This window comes from Mesitornis unicolor, unplaced genomic scaffold (assembly GCF_000695765.1).
Source record: "Mesitornis unicolor isolate BGI_N332 unplaced genomic scaffold, ASM69576v1 scaffold5140, whole genome shotgun sequence".
NCBI classification, from domain to species: domain Eukaryota; kingdom Metazoa; phylum Chordata; class Aves; order Mesitornithiformes; family Mesitornithidae; genus Mesitornis; species Mesitornis unicolor.
The window spans coordinates 23,752-44,084 of NW_010156126.1; the positions used below are offsets into that span (position 1 = coordinate 23,752).

Here is a 20,333-nt window from a genome sequence, read left to right on the forward strand (position 1 = left end):
ACCAATAGCATTTGCTTCCAAATATGTCATTTTGTGTCTTGCTGTCTTCTCCTCCTCCCACCTTTGTTTCACTTCCTGTTTCTGCTCTTGCAATCTCTAACAGACAGCAACAAGGAAAAAATAAGCTTTCCAGTTAACTTGTAAAATGTCTTTGGATTTTCAAAAGCAAATTTTCGAATGAAGAATGAATGTCATTTAAAACACTAACACTGAAGGACAATTTCCAGTCTAAATCACTCACATGTCAGGTGCCAGCTCTATCATCTTCCTGCACATGCCTTGGTGTATAAGCCATGGAAAGATGCCTGCATGGGTATTATGAAGTTGTGAAAAGGTCCCTTTCATTCTAAGTCTCATCCCATATATGTAAACACACAAAGAATCAACTGTCTAATCACTGTCTTTCAAGTACTCAGGAAGTTAAAATAAAATGGCAATTAGAATTCCTCTAACTAAAAAGCACATAGATCTATCATATCCTTGACCTTCCCAGTGGCATTCACTTCTTCAAATGAAAATATTTTAAAATAACTTCTGTAGCTAAGATAGCCTATATTCAAATTCAACATTAATAAAAAAAGCTTTAAGGATAATTAATATCCTGGTATTTTTGAAAACATTTCCAGGATTTTTTGTGGTCCCTTATCACAGATCTTTTTCAAGGTAATTCAGAACCCCCTCTACCCACATCCAAATCAACCAACTGAAAAATCCCCAACTGAAAATCAAACACAATATCTAAGTTGTTTAATACTCGTATTGCAGAATGTACATTCAGGTAAAGTTCTGCAATGTAAACATCCAGTTCAGACTTCTTTTCTCCAATCACTATCTAAAATTTGAGGGTTCTCTCCATTGGCTAAATGCTTTAATGCAACTAAATGAATGCAAACTCTCACTTCAGGTACATTGCATTGACCCAAAGCAGCATACACTCCATGCTTCCAAGATACCTACCTACCAAACAAGCTTGAAGAGAAAAACCAACCTCCCATTTAAAAGTAGAGGACTAACCAGTCTGGCATGCAGAACGATTTCTCTGTCTAGATCAGACACTTTGTGTATATCCCCAAATATAAAAATAAAATCCTATGAATTGCATGCAATCATACATAGTGCAGTTCAAACAATACTGTCTTTCTCCTGGTTTTTGTGAAGCATGTGGACAACAGCAAACTGCAGGGTGGTAATTGTAATGTGTTCCTTGGATTTCTTCCACAGAGATTCACAAAGTTACTTTTATTTAAAAAAAACTCTAGCTCACAACAGGGAGACATTAAACAATTTAGTTGTGGTAACTGTACTGTGAAGAAGTTCCGAATTTCCTTATATATTACCCAAATGGATTTATTTTAGAAGTCCTTTACTAGAACTCCTTTTTCACAAACCACACACACACAAAAAAAGTATTTTTTGCTTTGATTACATACAGCTGTTCATCAGGTGGAAACAGATTAAGGTAGTTTATTATGTTATAAAACTAACCTCATTCTTATAAAGCGTATGTAATACACAAATTAAAGATTCCAGTTAAGCATCACCACATACTAACCCTTCATATTCATGTAAGGTGACCAGCTATGACATTGTAACTACTGGAACTGTACACAGGCGCCTTGCTATGTCATACTTATGTTATGGTTCTCTGTCTAAAACATTCCACAACTGCCTCTGCATTTGGGCCATTTCCACCCATTTCATCTATTCAGCCGCTGTGTTACCACTTCTCGGTACATGATAGAGATATATATCAGCAGAAGAAAAATGACAAAGAAATCATCCAAGAACCCCAGAATTCCAAAGAGGGCTTCAGGAAGAAAATCCAAAGGTGAAGCCAGGTAAAGCAAGGCTCCAAGCAAGCAGAGGAATATTCTGATGCGAAACATCCAGAAGAGGCCTCCAACAGAAAACATCTCCCTGAAAGCATGCCTCAATAAAGTGGGTAGATCCATAATTCTTTCCATAATCTATGAAGAAAGAAACCAAAAGTTATTATTGTGCTTTAGCAACAGGTCCATGCTAAATGGGTGGATTTTTTAGACTGAAGTTTCTATTACTACATTACAGCTTTGGAATCTATTAGCTTATAAAAATTAAAACAAAAACCAGGAAGACCAGACTTTCTGTATTTAGTTTTGATGAGCAAAAAGTACAATTCAGAATATATATCTTTCAATAAACAGTCAAATTGTGTTATTCTATAGTGTAAAACATACATTTAACTCACTAAAAAAATACATTGGTGTCTATTAAGACAGAAAAGCAGTGACTACTAGACTAAAACCAATGAGAGAGAGGAACCGCAAACAGGTTAACTGGTGTGAAACACTGATCAGAATAGAAGACAACTAGGGATTGAAAATTAATTTCCTGAGAAAAATTTGCACAGTTCCTAAGAACTATGAAATAAAAAAGAAAAAAGAAAAGGAAAAGAAAAAGAAAAAAATTCATTAAAAATGCTGTTAATCTCCCCTAAAATCATTGCCTTCTACCCAAATTTACCCAAAACTTACAGATCTGGGCTGTCCTGAGAATCTCCGATTGTAGTCATTAACATCTTGAAGTACTTGGGTTGCATCCTGCTGATCTTCACCGAAGAGTGGTAAAAACAATGTTACCTAGGCACAGCAGGGAGATTTTGTTACATGTGTCAACTGTCTTCCAAATGCAGGCATTGTGAACCATAAATTAAAACAGTAATCTTCAGATGACTACATAGAAAAAACCTTGTCTTAGTTGAGTACTTAGTAGCAAAATAAAATTAAATGTACTAACATGGACACTGCTGCTAAATTTTAACAAACCAACTGCTTACAGCTCTTTAAAGAGTATTAACTTTTTAAAAGCTTGTTGAAAACAAGTGTAAGAACTCTCCTTCCAAGAGAAGCTTACAGGAAGTTTTTCTAAACACCTAAATGGTTTATGTTTCATAAGTGGGACAGATGATTTGGAGAATACTGTTAATTTACTGAATTAATCTAGTTTTGTTTCTTAAATTGAAAATCAAATAAAACAAACAATGAGGCCATTCTTCTTCCACCTTTAGAACGGCCTTGCATTTCAGGAAACAAGCAGTAAAACTCATACTTTTCCATATGGACATTCATTATTCTCCTTAGTCCTTGTATGAAAGTTAACAGAAAAAGATACTAACCTTCAGCTCTTTTGTAAGCACAGAGAATTATCCTACGTTCTTGGTTTAACTTTCATGCAAACATGGAAAAATATGTAAGGCCATATTATATCTATCTTATGTTATCTTTCTATATAGGAGTTTCTGAAAACTTGTATTTGAAAGTGCTGTTCAGTTACAAAATGCAGATTATCTCAGGAAACAGAAAGTGCATAGCACTTTTAATTACTACAGTCATCAAAAGCACCCTCTGTACCTGGCCACTAAGTATATATCTTTTATCTGTGCAGCAGTCACATTTAGCAAATGACAGTACGAGCAGATCTACACTCAACTCCTAGCCCTGCCACAAACCTTCCGTATGACTCATGTTGTTCATGTATACATACTTCCATTCACCATTTATAAATCAGACCTCACTTCTCTAACTTCACAGGGTAAGAATGAATGCATAGCCATTGAAGAAGTGCACCACAGATTACCTGATAGTCAGAGGAAGGTGAAGAACCACTATGTAAGGAGAGACACTAAAAAAATATCTTTATTTTCCTCTTTTCCATCTTCCTCACTTTCATGTTTTGTGTCTTTCTTTGTAGAGTGGCTACACTCTAAACCTACTCAGTCTTCCTCGCATCATACCTATTTTTTTTTCCTTTCTCTGTCTTCTTACAGTCATCTGTCCTGCTGATACACATAATCAAAGCAGGATATAATGTATGGGCAAGGGCGTGAAGCATATTATGTAATTCATTAGAAGTTACAAGCTCTGTAGTTTGTGCACTGTTAATGTACAGATGTACTTTTGTTAAAACATACACTGTAAGACTCAGAGATCCTAAGTGTTAATGAGTTGCAGGGACACATTTCAAACTGACAATGTAAGTAAGTTGCGTAGGAAGTGAGTTAATGCTTGCTCTGCAAAGCTCAAATTAATAATACATACAAACTAAAAATAGGGACAAAATAAGAAATTGACATGGATAGGCTTTTTTGGCAGGGAGAGAAAGAAGGGAGAGGGTACTTCTTAGAAACCAGTACTATACTGCCTACTGGCAATCTTCCACAACAGCCAGGTCTTTCAGATGCAAGTTCTGGTAAAGAAGTTATATAACAACCTGAACAGAAAGCATAGAAAAATCATAGTTAAGATCTTAAAACTTTCTGCTTTCATATACTCCTTTACAGAAAAATGGCCGAGTTACCAGTGCTGTTCACTTAAACTGGAGTTACAGGAACAGTCTGTACTTTTTTAGCCTTTTAGCAAAGCAAAAATGTCCACAAAAACTTAATGTCCACCATCTACATCTTGCATATTTATATTCTTTCAACTTCTCAGACTTCTTCTGTCAGGCTCACTATTGCAGTTCACATGTGGTTTTTTGATAAGCTCTACTAGATAGCTGAACTAGCAGGTACGTGATTACTTAAAATATTACCGTTTGTCTGCAGATTGGACAACGGATGGCACCAAGCCATGAGCCATATCTCCAGTAGGCAATAATGCAGGAACCTGATGAAAGTAAGATACTGACATTTAAACTTCTGAGTTGAAAGCCATTGCATGAAATATTATGTTACACAAAAAGGAAAACAATGACGTGTATAAGCAGTTAGGTTAAATCTCACTTTTCTGGTGTAATTTTTTATACAGAATTCACTGAAGATATCAATAACCAACGTATTCAAATTCAACGCCATTAATGAGAAAAATCCTGAGTAAGTTAAAATGCATCATTAATTTTAGGGTATTACTTCCTGAAAAGACAGAAAACCTAATCATTAACTGAAGAAGTAAATAGTTAAAAATTTTACCAGTTTAAAATTTAGAATTCACAAGAATGTCAAGAGATGTAAAATTTATCCTAAAAACCTGGCTTTATTATCAGAGTTTCAATGAAGGAATATATAGAAATCATAGAACCATAGAATGTGTTGGGTTGGAAGGGACCTTTAAAGATCATCTACTCCAACCCCTCTGCAGTGAGCAGGGACAGTGTTACTGGATCAGGTTGCTCAGAGCCCCATCAAGCCTGACCTTGAATATCTCCAGGGATGGGGCCTCCACTTCCTCCCTGGGCAACCAGTTCCTCATGTTGAAGAACTTTTTCCTAATATCCAACCTAAATCTACCCTTTTCTAGTTTAAAACCATTACTCCTCATCCTATTGCTACATAACCTTGTAAACAGTTCCTTCCTAGATTTCTTACAGGCACCTTTCAGGTATTGTAATGCTGCAAGCCTTCCCTTCTCCAGGCTAAACAACTCCAACTCTCAGTGCCTGTCTTTGTAGGAGAGGTGCTCCAGCCCTTTGATCATCTTTGTGGCCCTCCTCTGGACATGCTCCAGCATTTCAGTGTCCTTTTTGTGTTGGGAACTCCAGAGCTGGACACAGTACTCCAGGTGAGGTCTCATGAGAGCAGAGCAGAGGGGCAGAATCACCTCCCTTGATCCGCTGGCCACACTTCTTTCGATGCAGCCCAGGATGCAGTTGGCTTTCTGGGCTGCAGATGCACATTGGTGGCCCATGTCCAGCTTCTCATCTACTAGTACCCCCAAGTCCTTTTCCTCAGGGCTGCTTTCCAGCACATCATCTTCCAGTCTGTATCAGTAATGTGGAATGTCCTTGCCCAGGTGCAGGACCCTGCACTTGGCCTTGTTGAACCTCATGAGGTTCATCTGGGCCCACTTCTCCAGCTTACCCAGGTCTCTCTGGATGGCATCCCTTCCCTCTGGCACATTAACTTCACCACCCAGCTTGGTATCATCAGCAAACTTGCTGAAGGTGCACTCAATCCTGTTGTCAGTATCATTAATGAAGATATTAAACAGCACTGGTCTCAGTACAGACCCTTGAGGGGCACCACTTGTCACCAACTCCCATCTGGACATCGAGCCATTGACCAGTACACTCTGGATGCGATCATCCGGCCAATTCCTTACCCACTGAATCACCACCACCCATCAAATCCACCCTTCTCCACGTGGGGAACCATATCAAAGACTTTGCAGAAATCCAGATAGATGACATCCGTAGCTTTTCCCTTGTCTACTGATGCAGTTACCCCGTTGTAGAAAGCCACTAGGTTGGTCAGGCAGGACTTGCCCCTAGTAATGCCATGCTGGCTCTCTCAAATCACCTCTCTCTTCTCCATGTGCATCAGCATAGCTTCTAGGAGGATCTGCTCCATGATCTTCCCAGGCACAGAGGTGAGGCTGACAGGTCAGTAGTTCCCTGGGTCTTCCTTTCTACCCTTTTTAAAAATGGGTGTGATGTTTCCCCTCTTCCAGTCACCAGGGATTTCACCTGACTGCCATGGCTTTTCAAATATCATAGAGAGTGGCTTGGCAACTACAAATCTGAGTGCTTTAACTGTTTTCCAAATCTGTAATTTTTTTCATCTGAATGACTAGGCATGGTATGCACCATATACTCCATAAAACTAGATAGCAAAAAGTAACATAGATTATTCATATATAAATTTGTATAGCTGGGCCTGAAAGAAAAAAAAGGCTAACACTTTAAGCACCCTGAACCCAACACACCAAGGTAAAGGTAATACCAAGCAGAATTTTTTACTTTTTCTAAACAAATCTTTTTAAACAGTACAATTCCAAGTGTTTTGCTGTCTCTTCAGGTTTTTTTTACTAACTGGAAATATATTATACTGTCTGTCCTTGACATTTTTAAATTATCTGCAGTTTCAATCTTGATAGCACAGAAAAAAAATGCAGCACATTCTCAAAGTGACTGTCTAATAACAAATGCATTTTCTCAACAATGAAAATTATTTCTAATGCAGATTAGAAGATAAGTAGTTAAGTGAAACAAAGCTTTGTGTTAGGGTGACTGTACTAGTGCCAAAAAGTCTGTATTTCTGTTCTGGTTTTATCTTTGCCCCTTCAGTGTTTTCTTGCTTACCACAGAAGAGATGTCCACAGTTTGTTTCTATAGGAAATGTAGCCTGTTGCAAACAGACTGGACAGGACATATCTGTATAGAAGCGATGCCTATCACCAACAGAAGCATCCTGCTAGAACAGAAGAGAAATGTAAAGTGTTAAGAGATAATATATAAGTTTACCAAGTTTAAAAAATAATAAGAAATCCAGTGTTCATTTACTAGAAGTCGAAGTCAAATGCAAAACTATATGAAATGAAAGAGAAACATATTTAAATTAAAAAACCAAACATACTTAAAGAACTAAGCAAATTCTTCTTTTGACAAGCCCATTATTTTCCCTTCATCTGTAAGTGTGTGCTTCAATCCAGCTAAAGATGGCAAAGAAAGAACGTCCTTGGTCCTTTAAACCAAGTCAGGTTAGACATGCTGAAACATGAATATCAACTCAGATCTAGACTGTTACGTCATTATCCTAAGTAGTTCTGTCCAGAACCAGCTAACTGAACTGCATTGCTTACCAGTTGCAATATTTAGTGTTCCTAAGCCCAAGCAGAGACATCAGCTCATGTATGTCACTGCCATGAAATAGTTTTTCACCTCATTTTGCCGTATTTGTCTTCCACAAAACTGCACTGTAATAACAATTTCAAGAAGTATTATGATTAAAGACTCTCCTCAGTACTGTCCAGAAGTATGGCTTTTCACTCTAGGGCTGGGACTCAGCAATCGTCACTAACCTGGCCTAGACTCTCCCATCCTCTCCTCTATATGTCAGAACTGAATGCAATCATAGAACCATAGAATGGTTTGGGTTGGAAAGGACTTTTAGAGATCATGTAGTCCAACTTCCCTGCAATAGGCCGGGACATCTGTCACTAGATCAGGTTGTTCAAAGCCTTGTACAACCTGACCTTAAACACTTCCAGGGAAGGGGCATCCACAACTTCTTTGGGCAACCTGGCCCACTGTCTCACCACCCTCACAGTAAAGAATCTTCCTAATATCCAGGCTAAATCTACCCTCTTTCAGTTTAGAACCATTGCCCCTTGTACTGTTCACAAAACGTTTTGGTAAAAAGTTTCTGTCAGTCTTTGTTTCTTGGCTCATGTTGCTGTGCCATTGTTCTGCTACACACAGATTATCAGACTACACATCTAACCCTTGTCCTGTGGCAGCAAGCTGTACTCTACATTTCCTTTCCTTTACTGCAAAGTTCCCAGGAACACTGCAGGAAGCACACAACATAATCTAACATACTCCACCTTGTGGCAAAAACTTGTCTGAAAAAAAAGAACCAGCCAAACATTTAATTTTAATTACTTATCAATTTTAAAAGCCTATGTCGTCTCATTACTTGATAAATTTCAAAGATGCCTCTGTACAGTAAGTTTCCACAACTTTCAAGACCAGCTTTTTCCAGAACCTCAGAGAAGTCTGCACTACCCCAAACCACAGCAGAATGATGCCAAAACTTAGCACAGCACCTGCTCAGTCTGAAGCTGCTGACGAAGAGCTCGCACTAGCTCTTGATTTTCTGGGTGTATGTTCTGATGTTCATTTCTGTGAAAGGAAATATAAGCAATAAGAAAAACTGAACAATGTGACCTAACACTGAAAAATAACTAATTGGAAAAAAAAAGGAACTTGAATAAAGGGCAAAAAAATAATTATTTGCTGCTATAAAGGATTTTAAAGGAGATACACAAATAATTAAGGAAAAAGAACATTTATTCTAGTTCTTAATGTTACTCTGGACACTTAAAACTGTACAGCAGCAAGATTTTTCACAGAGACTTCATAATCAATCATTAAATTATGTTAAAACTAGATTCTCATCTGAAAAAAATTAAGCCATTAACCTATGAAAAATCAAGTTGCTTGAAAGTTTTTATATCCATCATGCAGATATTTTTACTTTTTGTCTCCATTGTTAGCTTTTGTATTGTTGGTCTACTTGTAAATTTCTTACTTTCTTTATTCACTACCTATGCTATAGAGTTGAAAAATCCTAATGATCTCAATTTTATCTGCTGTGTGAGAGATTAAGACACAGCATTTATATAAGAAGGGGTAGGCAAACTCTTAGATTTAGAATGTTGAATTTATGTAACTATCAGCAGACTGGATATAAAAAGAAATCACTCTTTTTAAATCACTCTTTAAAAAGAAAGACTGCAGGCAAGAAAACTACAGGTTAGAGATGCCAAGGGGAATCAGAGGGAAGGGAGTCACTGAAGAAAGGAGGCTGGCTCTATTACAAGTTTGAAATTCAAAAGCACAATAGAAACAGAATTGGAATTAAAAATTATGCTGACAACATTAAGAGGTGTTGAGCTACAATAAATATGAGTGAACAGCACCATATTCATAATTCAATTTTTATGCTTTGTTTATTCATATGGATTTCAGTGGTGATACATTCTGCTCAGCACTGCTGAGGTCTCATCTGGATTCTGTTTTCCATTTTGGGCTAAATGCGCAAAAACACAGAGAAGGTGGAAGAAGTTCAATAGAGAATAAGAACTACTGTCCACATTCTTTAAACATTAGAGAAAGAGTGAACAAATGTCAGCTCATACAGAAGACTGCTCATGGAGAGAAAAGGGGACAAGATAAGGCTTTCATTCTATAACTGTGGGAAATAATTGCTCATATTTATGAAAGTTGGTGGAGGAACATTTCTAATCGCTAAATGTACAAAATCAGAAAATGTCACCTTAGTGTACTGTGATCTATCTTGGACTAAAAGTTCAATCAAAAAACAGGTTGCACTGCTTCCAGGGACGACCTAGGCAAGCTGATATTCTGTCAGAGCTGAGGGCTGGCTGAATTTTTAGGATATTTTCTAGTTGCAGTTCTATTTACATAATTTCCTCAATGGCTCTAGAAGCTTCTGCAATATTTTCCTTCATTTGATGTGGGCAAGCATAATACTGCATTATGCTGTCTTTAACAATTTGTCTCCTTCAGTCTTTCTTCAAAGAGGAGCAGACAAACTGCATATTTTTCATACTAATAACTACATGGTTATTCATAAAAACTAAATTTATTGAACACGACTGTGGGTGATATATATGAAAGTTATACAATAGCAAGTTTACGTTAAAAGCCTTCTTGCCCACTGTGGGTCTTCATGAGTCAGATTTTGTGAACGTTGTCTGTCATACATGTAATATGTATAAAAGTATTTTCCTGTTTAGATTCTACAAATAAGCATATTTTCACCTTTGGTTTGTCAGAATTTTGATGTATATTGAAATTCAATTCGAATCACACAGAAGTGGAAGGTGTGAATTATAAGCCAGTTTAGTCTGATTCCTTCATGAACAACTAATTGCAAATCTGCTGCAGAAGTGTTATCAAAAAAAGCTATACTAAACAAAGAAGAATATTAAGTGCTCAAAAAAAAAAAGGAGTAAAGTTACCTGGGCAATATTCACATTATCATCCTTGTAAAAATAGTTTGTTTATATGACTTTACTCTGGTGTCACATACTATGTTGAATACATAAGAGTATTTGTAGAATTGTAGAGGTACAGTATGAAAAACATCTGTCACTTATGCATAAGCTGCTGAGGTAGGAGAACGCTGTGCAATGGCCAGGAGGGGACAGGCAGAGCTCAAGACATCCAATTCATAACTTCTGTCATGTAATTAGTGTGAAAAAATAGATGAAAACCAGTATGGTGCTATGTAATTAAAGGCATTATCAAACACAAGCCAGAAAGAAATAAAGTTGGATGTGGAGTCTTTTGATTTCCCCACATCTGAATGTTAGCACCCCATAACTTAAGAAAAAAAAGTCCCATGATGCGGAAAGATTGTACCATGTATCACAAAGGACCACACCAAACTGTCACTACTAGAAGGAGGAAGGCTGCCTACCTCAGTGTGCAGTCTCACACAGGGAAAGTAAGGGACAGAACTCATGGGGACTGGTATATCACTGTGCAATGATGGCCACTGTTAATTTCCCTGGATTAAGATCTGACCTTCAGCTCATGCCCTAATGTGATGCTTCACTGAGCTCGCTCTGCTGGAAAGAAGTACATCAACCATATCCCTTATCAATTCTTTCCATATTCCACTTCTGTCCCATAAGATCTACTGCAACATACACTCCTTGCTGCCCAATTTTCCTTTTTATTCAGCTCCTGTAACCTTATTCATAACCCTAAGCTTTCTTTCAAGTATTCTTACACAGGATCTGCTCCTACCCAACTTAAGTATTTCAGATGCTGCATACAGAAGAATGGGTCGCAAAGAGGCTAGGGTAATAGACGCAGTATAAGGAACACAAAGATCACTGTATTGCCTAAGATAACTAGAGAAGGAAAAAGAAAACACTCCTTTTCTTCCCCACTCCCTCTTCAGTACTAAATAAATAAGAATTACTATAATTTTTGTACTGTGAGGATTTTGATGGAGACAATACAACGGAGGTAGAAGAAAAATGCTGCTAAATGCAGACAACTTCAAAAGGTACCAGAAGGAACAGCAGAGAGCTAGGAGGGTATTGATAGGGCCTTCAGTAGTCAGTCATACAATACAGAAGTAAACAACCTCAAGACTTTCAAAGCACAGAAGTCTGGGGTTTTTTGCGCCTCTAGAAAATAAACCATCAGGGCATGTAACAGGATCCACAGATAAACTTTTTACCTAGCTCACTATACTGCAGAGGTGGTTAGTAACTAGCCCTTTTCTCCCTCCCCAAGTAACCCTTTATCATCGATCTATCATCTTCCTGAACTCCAATCCTGAGTGAACTCCCACTGCTCTTACTCACTGGTTCCACACACTTTTTGCATGTTCTCAACTTACTTGCCTCTACAAAGTTGAAAAATAAGATGTTTACTTTTAAATTAAGCACTTGAAATTCAAGTCACAAATGTTAAAAATGTCAATATAAGGGGCAGAGAAAGCAAAAGAGCACAGAGGAAAAAATGGCACTCTTGAAGCCATCTGAATAACTGAAACAGCCTTGAAAAGAGAAGCAATGTGAAGCGCATACATTTCTCAGAGTTCTTTGCTATCTCTTGGTTCTGCAGCACTGCCTTGCAGTCTAAGCTCTCCTACTTCTGTTTTCTTCTGTAGCTTGCTCTGAAATACCTCCTACCTCACTAATACTTCTCATAGCAGACAGATCCTCCTCAGTAAATTCCACAATGCCATTGCATCACTAAAACTGTGTTTTCTTAGTTGTAAAAAACCACTTATGTGTTAGAAGTTTACATCCATTTTAAAAAAAGCCAATCTGAAGGTCAGACTTCTTGTCCTAAAACACACAGGCTAAGGTAACTGTTAGGTTGCAAGAGAAAACTCTGAAAAGAAGGAAAAAAAAAAGCAAGCATCTTTGATTACTGACCATTAAAGTTATTGAATTCTGAACTTAACATTCTGCTTTAAGAAAAGTATATTAAAAGTCCGCTGTTTTCCAGCATATTCATTTATAAACCAGTCAATTTATTCAGATCTAAGAGTTTTTTGGGTTTGTTTTTTTTTTAAGGAGATAAAAAATTACATCCATCTTAATTGTGGAGCCACTACTGACAAATCTGTACTTTGTAACCAAATAAGACACACCAGCCATACAGGCTGTGAATGCAGCCATTTTCAATTTCAACAATGAACATTAATCAGTTTGATCACTGCAACATAAGGAAGAGTTAAAGTTTGCTTTTGAGAAATCCATCATTTCATTGTAACTGTGAACTGAATTATGAACCTCTCCCAAGCAATTTGTTAAACAGAGTAAGTAATCAAACAATCATTTCCTTAATGTCACAAAATCACAGCTGTTTTGTGTACCAATACAAAAATTTGTTGAGAAAGTTAGTATTTCACAAATGCAGGTATGCAGATTAATTCCTGTCAACATATTCTCACCTTAGAAGTGTATATACCAGAGCAGCAATGAAAGTGAAACTGAGCACAACTGCCACCAGTACCTGGTCACTTATTCCTTCTATTACTGAATCATTATCTAGCTTCAGACTCTGAACTTCTGTTTGGTGACTGCCCATCACAGCTCTAAAATGTAAAAAGAAATATATACATATATATATTAAAACATACATGCACATACATACATTTTAAACATAGTTAAAAATAATATGCATACACATCTATTAATACACACAATAAATTCCTGAAACAACAGATTAGTTATTGCTGGAGGAAAAATGGTAAAAGGAGAGAGAACAGATGCATTTTAACAAACACTGAGCTTGCTGCAGAGGACTGCAAAACATCTGTCTTGGGTAGTAGCAAACAAGTTGGAAATGACTGTTGTGATCTTTTTTTTTTTTTTTTAAATCAGTCATATACTTTACCTGGGAATCTTTACCAGATAACTTGCCTAGATCATTGCTGAATTAGACATATTCTAAGGACAGTTCACTTATAACAAGTATGATTCTGCATTATCAAGAATTTTATTTATTACACAACACATAATTGCTGCTAGGATGAGACAATGCAATTTTTAGAAACCTAGAGTTTTCAACACTTACGTGAAGAAAGAAACAAGGAGAATTGGGGTTTAGCTGTTTTTAGAATGTCAAATGCCCATCTGGATACATAGGAATCACCCAATGACCTTTGTATTTTAGCTCTCTTTTCTATGCATTATCATCCTTCAGATGGAAACATGGGAAAACATGAAAGAAAGAGTATTTCAAGGCTTCCCCAGTTAGACTCGTTTGTTTTATACTCATTTCACATACACAACTATCAGAATGACTTGCAAATGCTAACATTAACCTACAGTATTAACCTACAGCTGGAAACAAGCAAAATAAAATGAGGTCAGGTAAGACATAAAATTTACATTACTTCCTAGTCCAGTGTGTGTGCCTTAAGCTTGCAAGCTTTCATCAGCACTTCTCTCCACTTTACAGCTCATGTGTCATGTTTTAATTCGAACCTTGCTGCCTAGAAAACATAACCAGACACTGTCTGGCCCTCAATTAATTGCAAAACTGAAATGCAATACAAGTCACTGGGATTTTAGTGCATACCTGCAATGACTACTCTGCCAAGATTTCAACATACCAGGCTACTGCTAATACAGAAGCGTCATCTTTCTCTGTAAGATAACCCCCTAAATCTTTTTTTGTATGAGTTGTAGAGCTTTTTCCAAGCTTCTTCACATTTGCAGGAGCAACCCTCTGTAGCAGCAATGCAAGAGAAGCTGGTATATTCTAACTTTATTGTTAAAAACAACAAAACCCTCGAAAAAACAGTATGTGGTACAATTAAGTACCATAAGAGCAGAGAAAACTCATGGAGAATGGAGAGTAGATTCCTTTAATTGTTGTATTTTTGGGCCTCTACTGTGAAAACCAAAACAAAATAATGAAGCATGTATGAAGTGAAAAAATAAGCTAAGTTACACTAAGTGTCCCAACCTGAACTGAGACTATTATTTCTGTAATGATAGTAATCATTTTTGCTAATTACAGCTTTCCACAAGCAACTGTGTCACAGTCTAACTACTGAAACACTGATTAGTATTTAGAAAAACTTTTCCCAAAGGTGGAACACCAGTGACTCATCAGAGCTATGTTTAAAGTAGGTTGATACTGACACAGGTTTCATATACAGTAATGACTAAAAGACCAGATCTTTGTGGAAAAGTCTTACTTAGGAACAAGTGCCTACACAAGGGTTATAGGATTTCTCTGTGTAGCCGGTAAGACAATTATACTGCTATAGTTAAAGCCATGAGGCTAAGATGGGGCGGAAGTTTTCTGGGCAGTTCTTTGATGCTGAGGATCTGGACTGGTAGGTATGCTGTGATGCCTCCCTAGCTCAACATTCCCAACCTGTATACTTTATTTCTTTGCATATCCAATTCTGAAGAACCTTTTCTTTCTTACAATACATCATTCTGAGACACTAATTTTCCACAACTGTGTCTCAGGCGGTGCACTTGCACCTTAAACTCCTAATGTCCTCTCTCCTTAAGGATCATCATCATCAGTCCACTAATTTTTACTGTGTCACACTGCCATTTCTTGGTTGACCACTCAGAATAAAACCAGAAGTAAATGGCAAGGAATTAGCATGTCAAGCGTCCTCCATTGCCCTGCATCAGCTGAGTTAAAATAGACCTACATGCCAATAACTACATCCCATTACATGCTGTGGACTTTTTAACAGAAATACACACTGTGGCAGAGACATATAGATGCTTTAACTGCACATTTGAAAGGCAAGTGTTTCCTCACACTGGCATCTCAGAGGCTTTCTATGTCACTGCTTGCGTGGAGCACTCTGAAACCAACACATGAATTGCCAGTATCACACAAAGTTAACTCAGCTGCCCTGAACACCCTTCAAGACATCCACTCTAGAGCTCTCTCTCCCTCTCTGCACGTTCCTTGCAACAACAGTCTTAATCCTTATCTGTCTAGCATTAATAGCACTCAATAGATCTGCTTGCCTTCATTTCTGCTCATTCACTCTTCCTGAAATACTAAACTGTGGTGCCCAGGTTAGCAGAAGAATGTGGTTAAGAAATACACAGATTCTCACCGTCTCTTCCTTCCTGCAGATAATGCCAATTACTTGTATCTACTTCACCCCTTCAGTTATCACATGACTTTCCCAATAACTATTTTCACACAAACTCAGTGCCCAAAATAAATTTCTGCAGAGTCTTTCTGGCTACATAAAATGCCACTCCCTCAAACATTTTGTCTTCACTTACATATCAACACATCAGAGATGTATAGAGGGGGAAGTAGAATCTCTGTCTCAGTCTCTCTCCTAGCTGTTTCTGTTACGAAATTCTAGAGAAGATGGACTACCAATGCTTAAGGCTCATGTTGTTCATGTTTTAATTTACTTGCTGCTTCTGGACAGCCAGCAAGTCCTGAGCATATTCTTCTCATTAATTCTAGCACTTTTTCCGCAACAAATCATTGCACAGGAGGGCTGACATGAGTTGTGTAGACTAGGAGCTATGAACAGAAGGGTTTCACTTCAAAAGATCGGTACATACTTCCTTAGAATAATCATTCAAGCCTCAGTAAAGACAGTAACAACCTCTTCCTCCTCTTATCTCTGGGTTAGCATGTAAAAAAAAAAGATGGCTACAAGAGCACTGCTAAAATACACTATTTGAAAATTGTCAGACTGAAGGAGAGAGGAATTTTATGATTTCACATCTGTTTTGAACATATTCAAACAAAATATCTAGAACTGCAAGCTTGCAGTTCACATTTCTTCAAGTGCAACCACAACAGCCAACGAACACATCTGCAGTGACTTGAATGTGTAATAGACTAGACAACAGTCCTAAAATAGCTGTTAAGGAATCCTGCCTCCCAGTACATGTGTTTAGCTGTGGTGCTCTTTCAGTTGGTACAACAAGCAGGCTATAGGAGAGTTAATTCTTACATGGTGTAATAAACACACTTCAGTCTTCAGACACAACCAACATTGACAAGGACTAAGTGTAGGACAGAGAAGACTTCAAGAACCAGACCTTATCACAGACATCTAATCTCTTATAAAATAATAACAGCTAATAATCTGATGTCATTTAATTGCAATTCAATGTGGTTTGTATCAGACTTTTTATGGCCATGCATTACATTTGTTTGGTTATGCAAAAATAAGAGTATTAAATCAATGTTTTCATCATACAATCCTTTTCAGATCAGCGTTCTACACCACGAGCTTTTCAAACGTTAGTTTTAAAGCTGTTTTTTCTTCTTTGTAGTTTTATGCTACTTTGTTTCTTTTTGTAATTACAAAGAAGGTTCGATTTTTTAATGCTGATTTTTATTTATACTTAAGATTTTTTCTCTTTTTAGCCATTTAAAAATGACAGCTTTCTTAAATGAAACCATAACCCTACCCTGTGTCCCAATTAGAAGATGAAAACCAAACCACATCTAACAATACTCACATCAAAATCGGAACTTATACAATCAACTTCTGAACGTTGAAAGTATCAGTTGCAAAGTTTAAAAATCCCAAAAATATGTTTTCCAATAATTTGGCTTTTTTACAAATTAAAAGTAACAACAAAAGAGCCGCAAACTTAATTTCAGTTTCACTTCATCTCATCTTCAAACTGCTGGCACTTGCTTGAAGTAAAATGGTACGACTGCTCCGTGAGGGGAAAGAAGACAAAGAGTCACTCTTCTGTTCCACTTGGGCTAGCTAAGTTATAGCTGGACTTTGCCGCACAGTACTTAGACTGGGATCAGGTTTATTTGCATTAAGATTGTTGATAGCTATAGAATGCAAACAGCCTCAGACTGAATTGTCCACAAAATACTTGGAAATAGAAAAGGATGGATTCTATAATTTATAAAATTGCACAGTTTTGTTTATAAAAGAAGTCACAGACTAACCATCTCAACACAAAATCACCTTGTTTATTCTCAGTTTTTCCTCAAAGTGATGACTGACAGAAAGCAACATTGATTTACTTATATTTCAAATAAGAATCTGCAGGCCTTAGAAGTTTCATTTCTCCCTCTGTGGTTAAGTAAGAACAATGCAGGCAAGTTTATGCAAAAAAAAAAAAAGGAGAACCATAATGAGCAATACTGCAATTACAACGTCTTTCATTCTTGGAAACTCATACAGATCACACTGAAATGCGAGGGCATGAGGACATACACTAGCGTGGATGTATTATTTCTTCACTTTTCACATTTGAAAAGTACTATGAAGACTTTCAATGTTTGATATACAGCACAGCTAGAACAATTCTCTATTTCATAAAGAAATGAAAAACAACCCAGTGTTTGCCATGCTACGGTAAAATGTTGCCAGCTATCCAAAGTCAGTATACCCTCATAGTTTTCTGAAGGATTTGAACTTTTCCTAGTTTATCAAGGAAGCGCCATATGCTAAAATACCTTCAAAACCAGATTTTTAGGACCTGCTACCAAATGAATATATAAGCATAGTGAAAAAAAATTAAGAGGCTCTCTTCACGTCTGAATGAGTCTGAGCAGTACTGCTGTGAGATAAAAATTCATAACCAAGAGCAATATTTTACTGTCTTTAAGAGCACAGTATAATTTACTCAACATTGCAGAGATATATTGGATAACAATGTGTCCTTTCAGGAATGGGCTGGGAGTGAACTGGAAGGGAATAGCAGCGTTTTTTGCTTGGAGTTTTTGTTTGGTTTTGTTCTGCTTTAATTTTATTTTTATTTTGGATATTTTCTTCTTGATGCAGTACTGACAACCACCCGCAGTGCTTGAAAGAAATTCTAAAACAAAGACAGTGGTGGTGGACCAGGATGCAGGTCAGAACCTGTAATACTTTTTACCAGTTTTCTTTAATTAGCAGAAGCATCACCCCGCTCTTTAAAAATGCTGCTTCCTTTATACAGATAGTGTGTTTTCCAGGATAAGTTATTTCCTCTCCAACTAGGAAAATACTATGAGTTACATTTTTTTTAAGACCGAACATTATTTAACTCCTCAAAATTTTCCTCCAGGGTAAAAGGAACAACAACAAAAAGGTTTCATTTGTATTAACAGGTTTCTAATAAGATTAATCTGTTTTAAATAACAGAAACACACTTCTAAGAATATAAATATACTGAAAAGGAGCATATTTATTCTGTAACCCACACTCTGGACACATATTAGCTTACACTGAAATATCTAAGGCATATATTTAGTGTTTTTCTTTCATTTAAGAGAAAAACTGGCATAAATTCCCCAAATAAGGAAAAATTCTTAAATATGAGGCAATAACTAAGACCCCTCTCATCAGAGGTAATCAAATAACTTCCTACTTCAGGTTAGCAGCAGGTTGTGCCCACTGCCTGTGGTTGAGAATGGGACTTTATGAATGAATTTGACCCAGCAAATGGGATACTACAGTTATTTTCACTCTCCTCCACGAAGAGCTTAAAGGTATGCTTAGACTGCATTCAGGAAGGGTTAACAACAGCAGGCATTAAGCATGCATTATGAACAGAATATGTACAAACAGCATTGAAGACCCTAGCATGAGCTGACCTGTCTAAATCCTAATCAGCTAAATCCTGACTGGATGTATTTTATCAAGGCATGCTGGTGTACTGAAGTTGGAATTTGAAATAGTGGTATAGACATATATACATTATAAAATGGAAATAAGGGAAATGATGGATGGTATACTCAGAAAAACTGTTTTTGAGGATTAATTAGTTTTTTCATTTTTGTGAGCACAGCTTTATTTGAATAAAGCATACACAATAATCTTTAGTATTAAGTATCTCTATACATTTTAAAAATCAGGAAGACACCACCCAAAGGACATATTTACTAAGAAAAATTTAAAAAAATCGAATAGAACAACATATAAATTGACAAGACACATTCTGTGAGAAAATTATTAAAACTGACTTGAAAATATCATACTATGATTTCATACAATCTGTTAATATAGCATTATTATGAGTCAGTAGCAGCTTTAGAGTCACAAATTATAATTTATATAATATATATAATCACATATATATTTGTAAAGCAAAATTATAACTGAACATGACACGGCAGAGTTTGGTTATCTCTTCACCAGAAATCATCTTTGCTCTCAGAACTATGCTGACTACATTTATATGCATGCATGTTCTTTGCAAGAGAGGAATGAAAAATTCCAAAGAGTCCTTCCAAAATAGGGGAGAGAGCAATTTCAGTAGGCAAATAAAAATTCTGTTCAATATACCTTAAGAACTGATCAACTGAGGCACTTGCCTGGTAAAGCAGGTCTCTGCAAGGTCTGAGGTTAGTAATTGCTGAGGCACATTTTTTTCCTAAAGAGAGAGGAAAAAAAAAAAAAGAAAAGTAGTTATTCTACTTTTGCTGGCGGAATCATGCTTTACAGGTTAAAAATACTACAGATGCAACTCCAGATGCAATTCTGTAAGGGAAAATAATCCCAAGTTAATACACCATTCCACTGGGAAAACAAAAAGTTTCCAACCGTTTTTCTCATGAGCCTGAAACTGTGTTGATGGCTTGAAGCAAAAATTCAATGGTCTGTATAGTATTATTACCTGGAATATCTGTCTGGATGATGAAAAACAATCCCCAAACACCATGAAAGGCATAGAGTTCCCAAAAAAACCCAACAAAACAGAGGGTGGAACTTAATTCACATGCAGATAGGAACGTTAGAAAGAGCCTGCCAATGCTGTCGGTTTGGATATCTGACTTGTCTGCTCAGACAGGAAGAAAGAGGAACCAAAGACACTTCATTATAATAATATTTACTGAAATAAGGTAATACTTCAGCTGAGAATGAAAAGGTTTTGAATCTCTTTTAA

General features: G+C 36.8%; 1 protein-coding gene across 3 annotated transcripts; it reads right to left on the reverse strand.

Moving 5' to 3' along the window:
* Positions 1-1,257: 1,257 nt before the first annotated feature.
* On the reverse strand, positions 1,258-19,818 carry LOC104536813 (E3 ubiquitin-protein ligase RNF170-like). 3 transcript variants are annotated; one of them, XM_010179649.1, is made up of 7 exons: positions 19,762-19,812; positions 12,923-13,066; positions 8,520-8,595; positions 7,054-7,162; positions 4,570-4,643; positions 2,514-2,618; positions 1,258-1,967 (listed from the first exon to the last, which is right to left on the reverse strand). In XM_010179649.1, exons 2-7 carry the CDS (start codon positions 13,057-13,059, stop codon positions 1,698-1,700), a joined length of 771 nt encoding a protein of 256 aa, XP_010177951.1. In that variant the 5' UTR covers positions 13,060-13,066; positions 19,762-19,812; the 3' UTR covers positions 1,258-1,697. The 3 variants fall into 3 exon arrangements, with proteins under 3 accessions (XP_010177951.1, XP_010178024.1, XP_010177875.1); XM_010179722.1 differs by having other exon boundaries at positions 1,265-1,967; positions 12,985-13,066; positions 19,762-19,818; XM_010179573.1 differs by lacking the exon at positions 19,762-19,812 and having other exon boundaries at positions 1,265-1,967; positions 7,054-7,165; positions 12,923-13,059.
* Positions 19,819-20,333: the final 515 nt, after the last annotated feature.

Coding starts and splice junctions, on each gene's coding strand:
- LOC104536813 (XM_010179573.1), bottom strand. CDS start 13,059: ATGGGCAGTCACCAAACAGAAGTTCAGAGTCTGAAGCTAGATAATGAT. Junction 8,596..12,922: donor CTGGTATATACACTTCTAAG/GTGAGAATATGT, acceptor TTCCTTTCACAG/AAATGAACATCAGAACATAC. Junction 2,619..4,569: donor GTCCAATCTGCAGACAAACG/GTAATATTTTAA, acceptor TGCTGTGCCTAG/GTAACATTGTTTTTACCACT.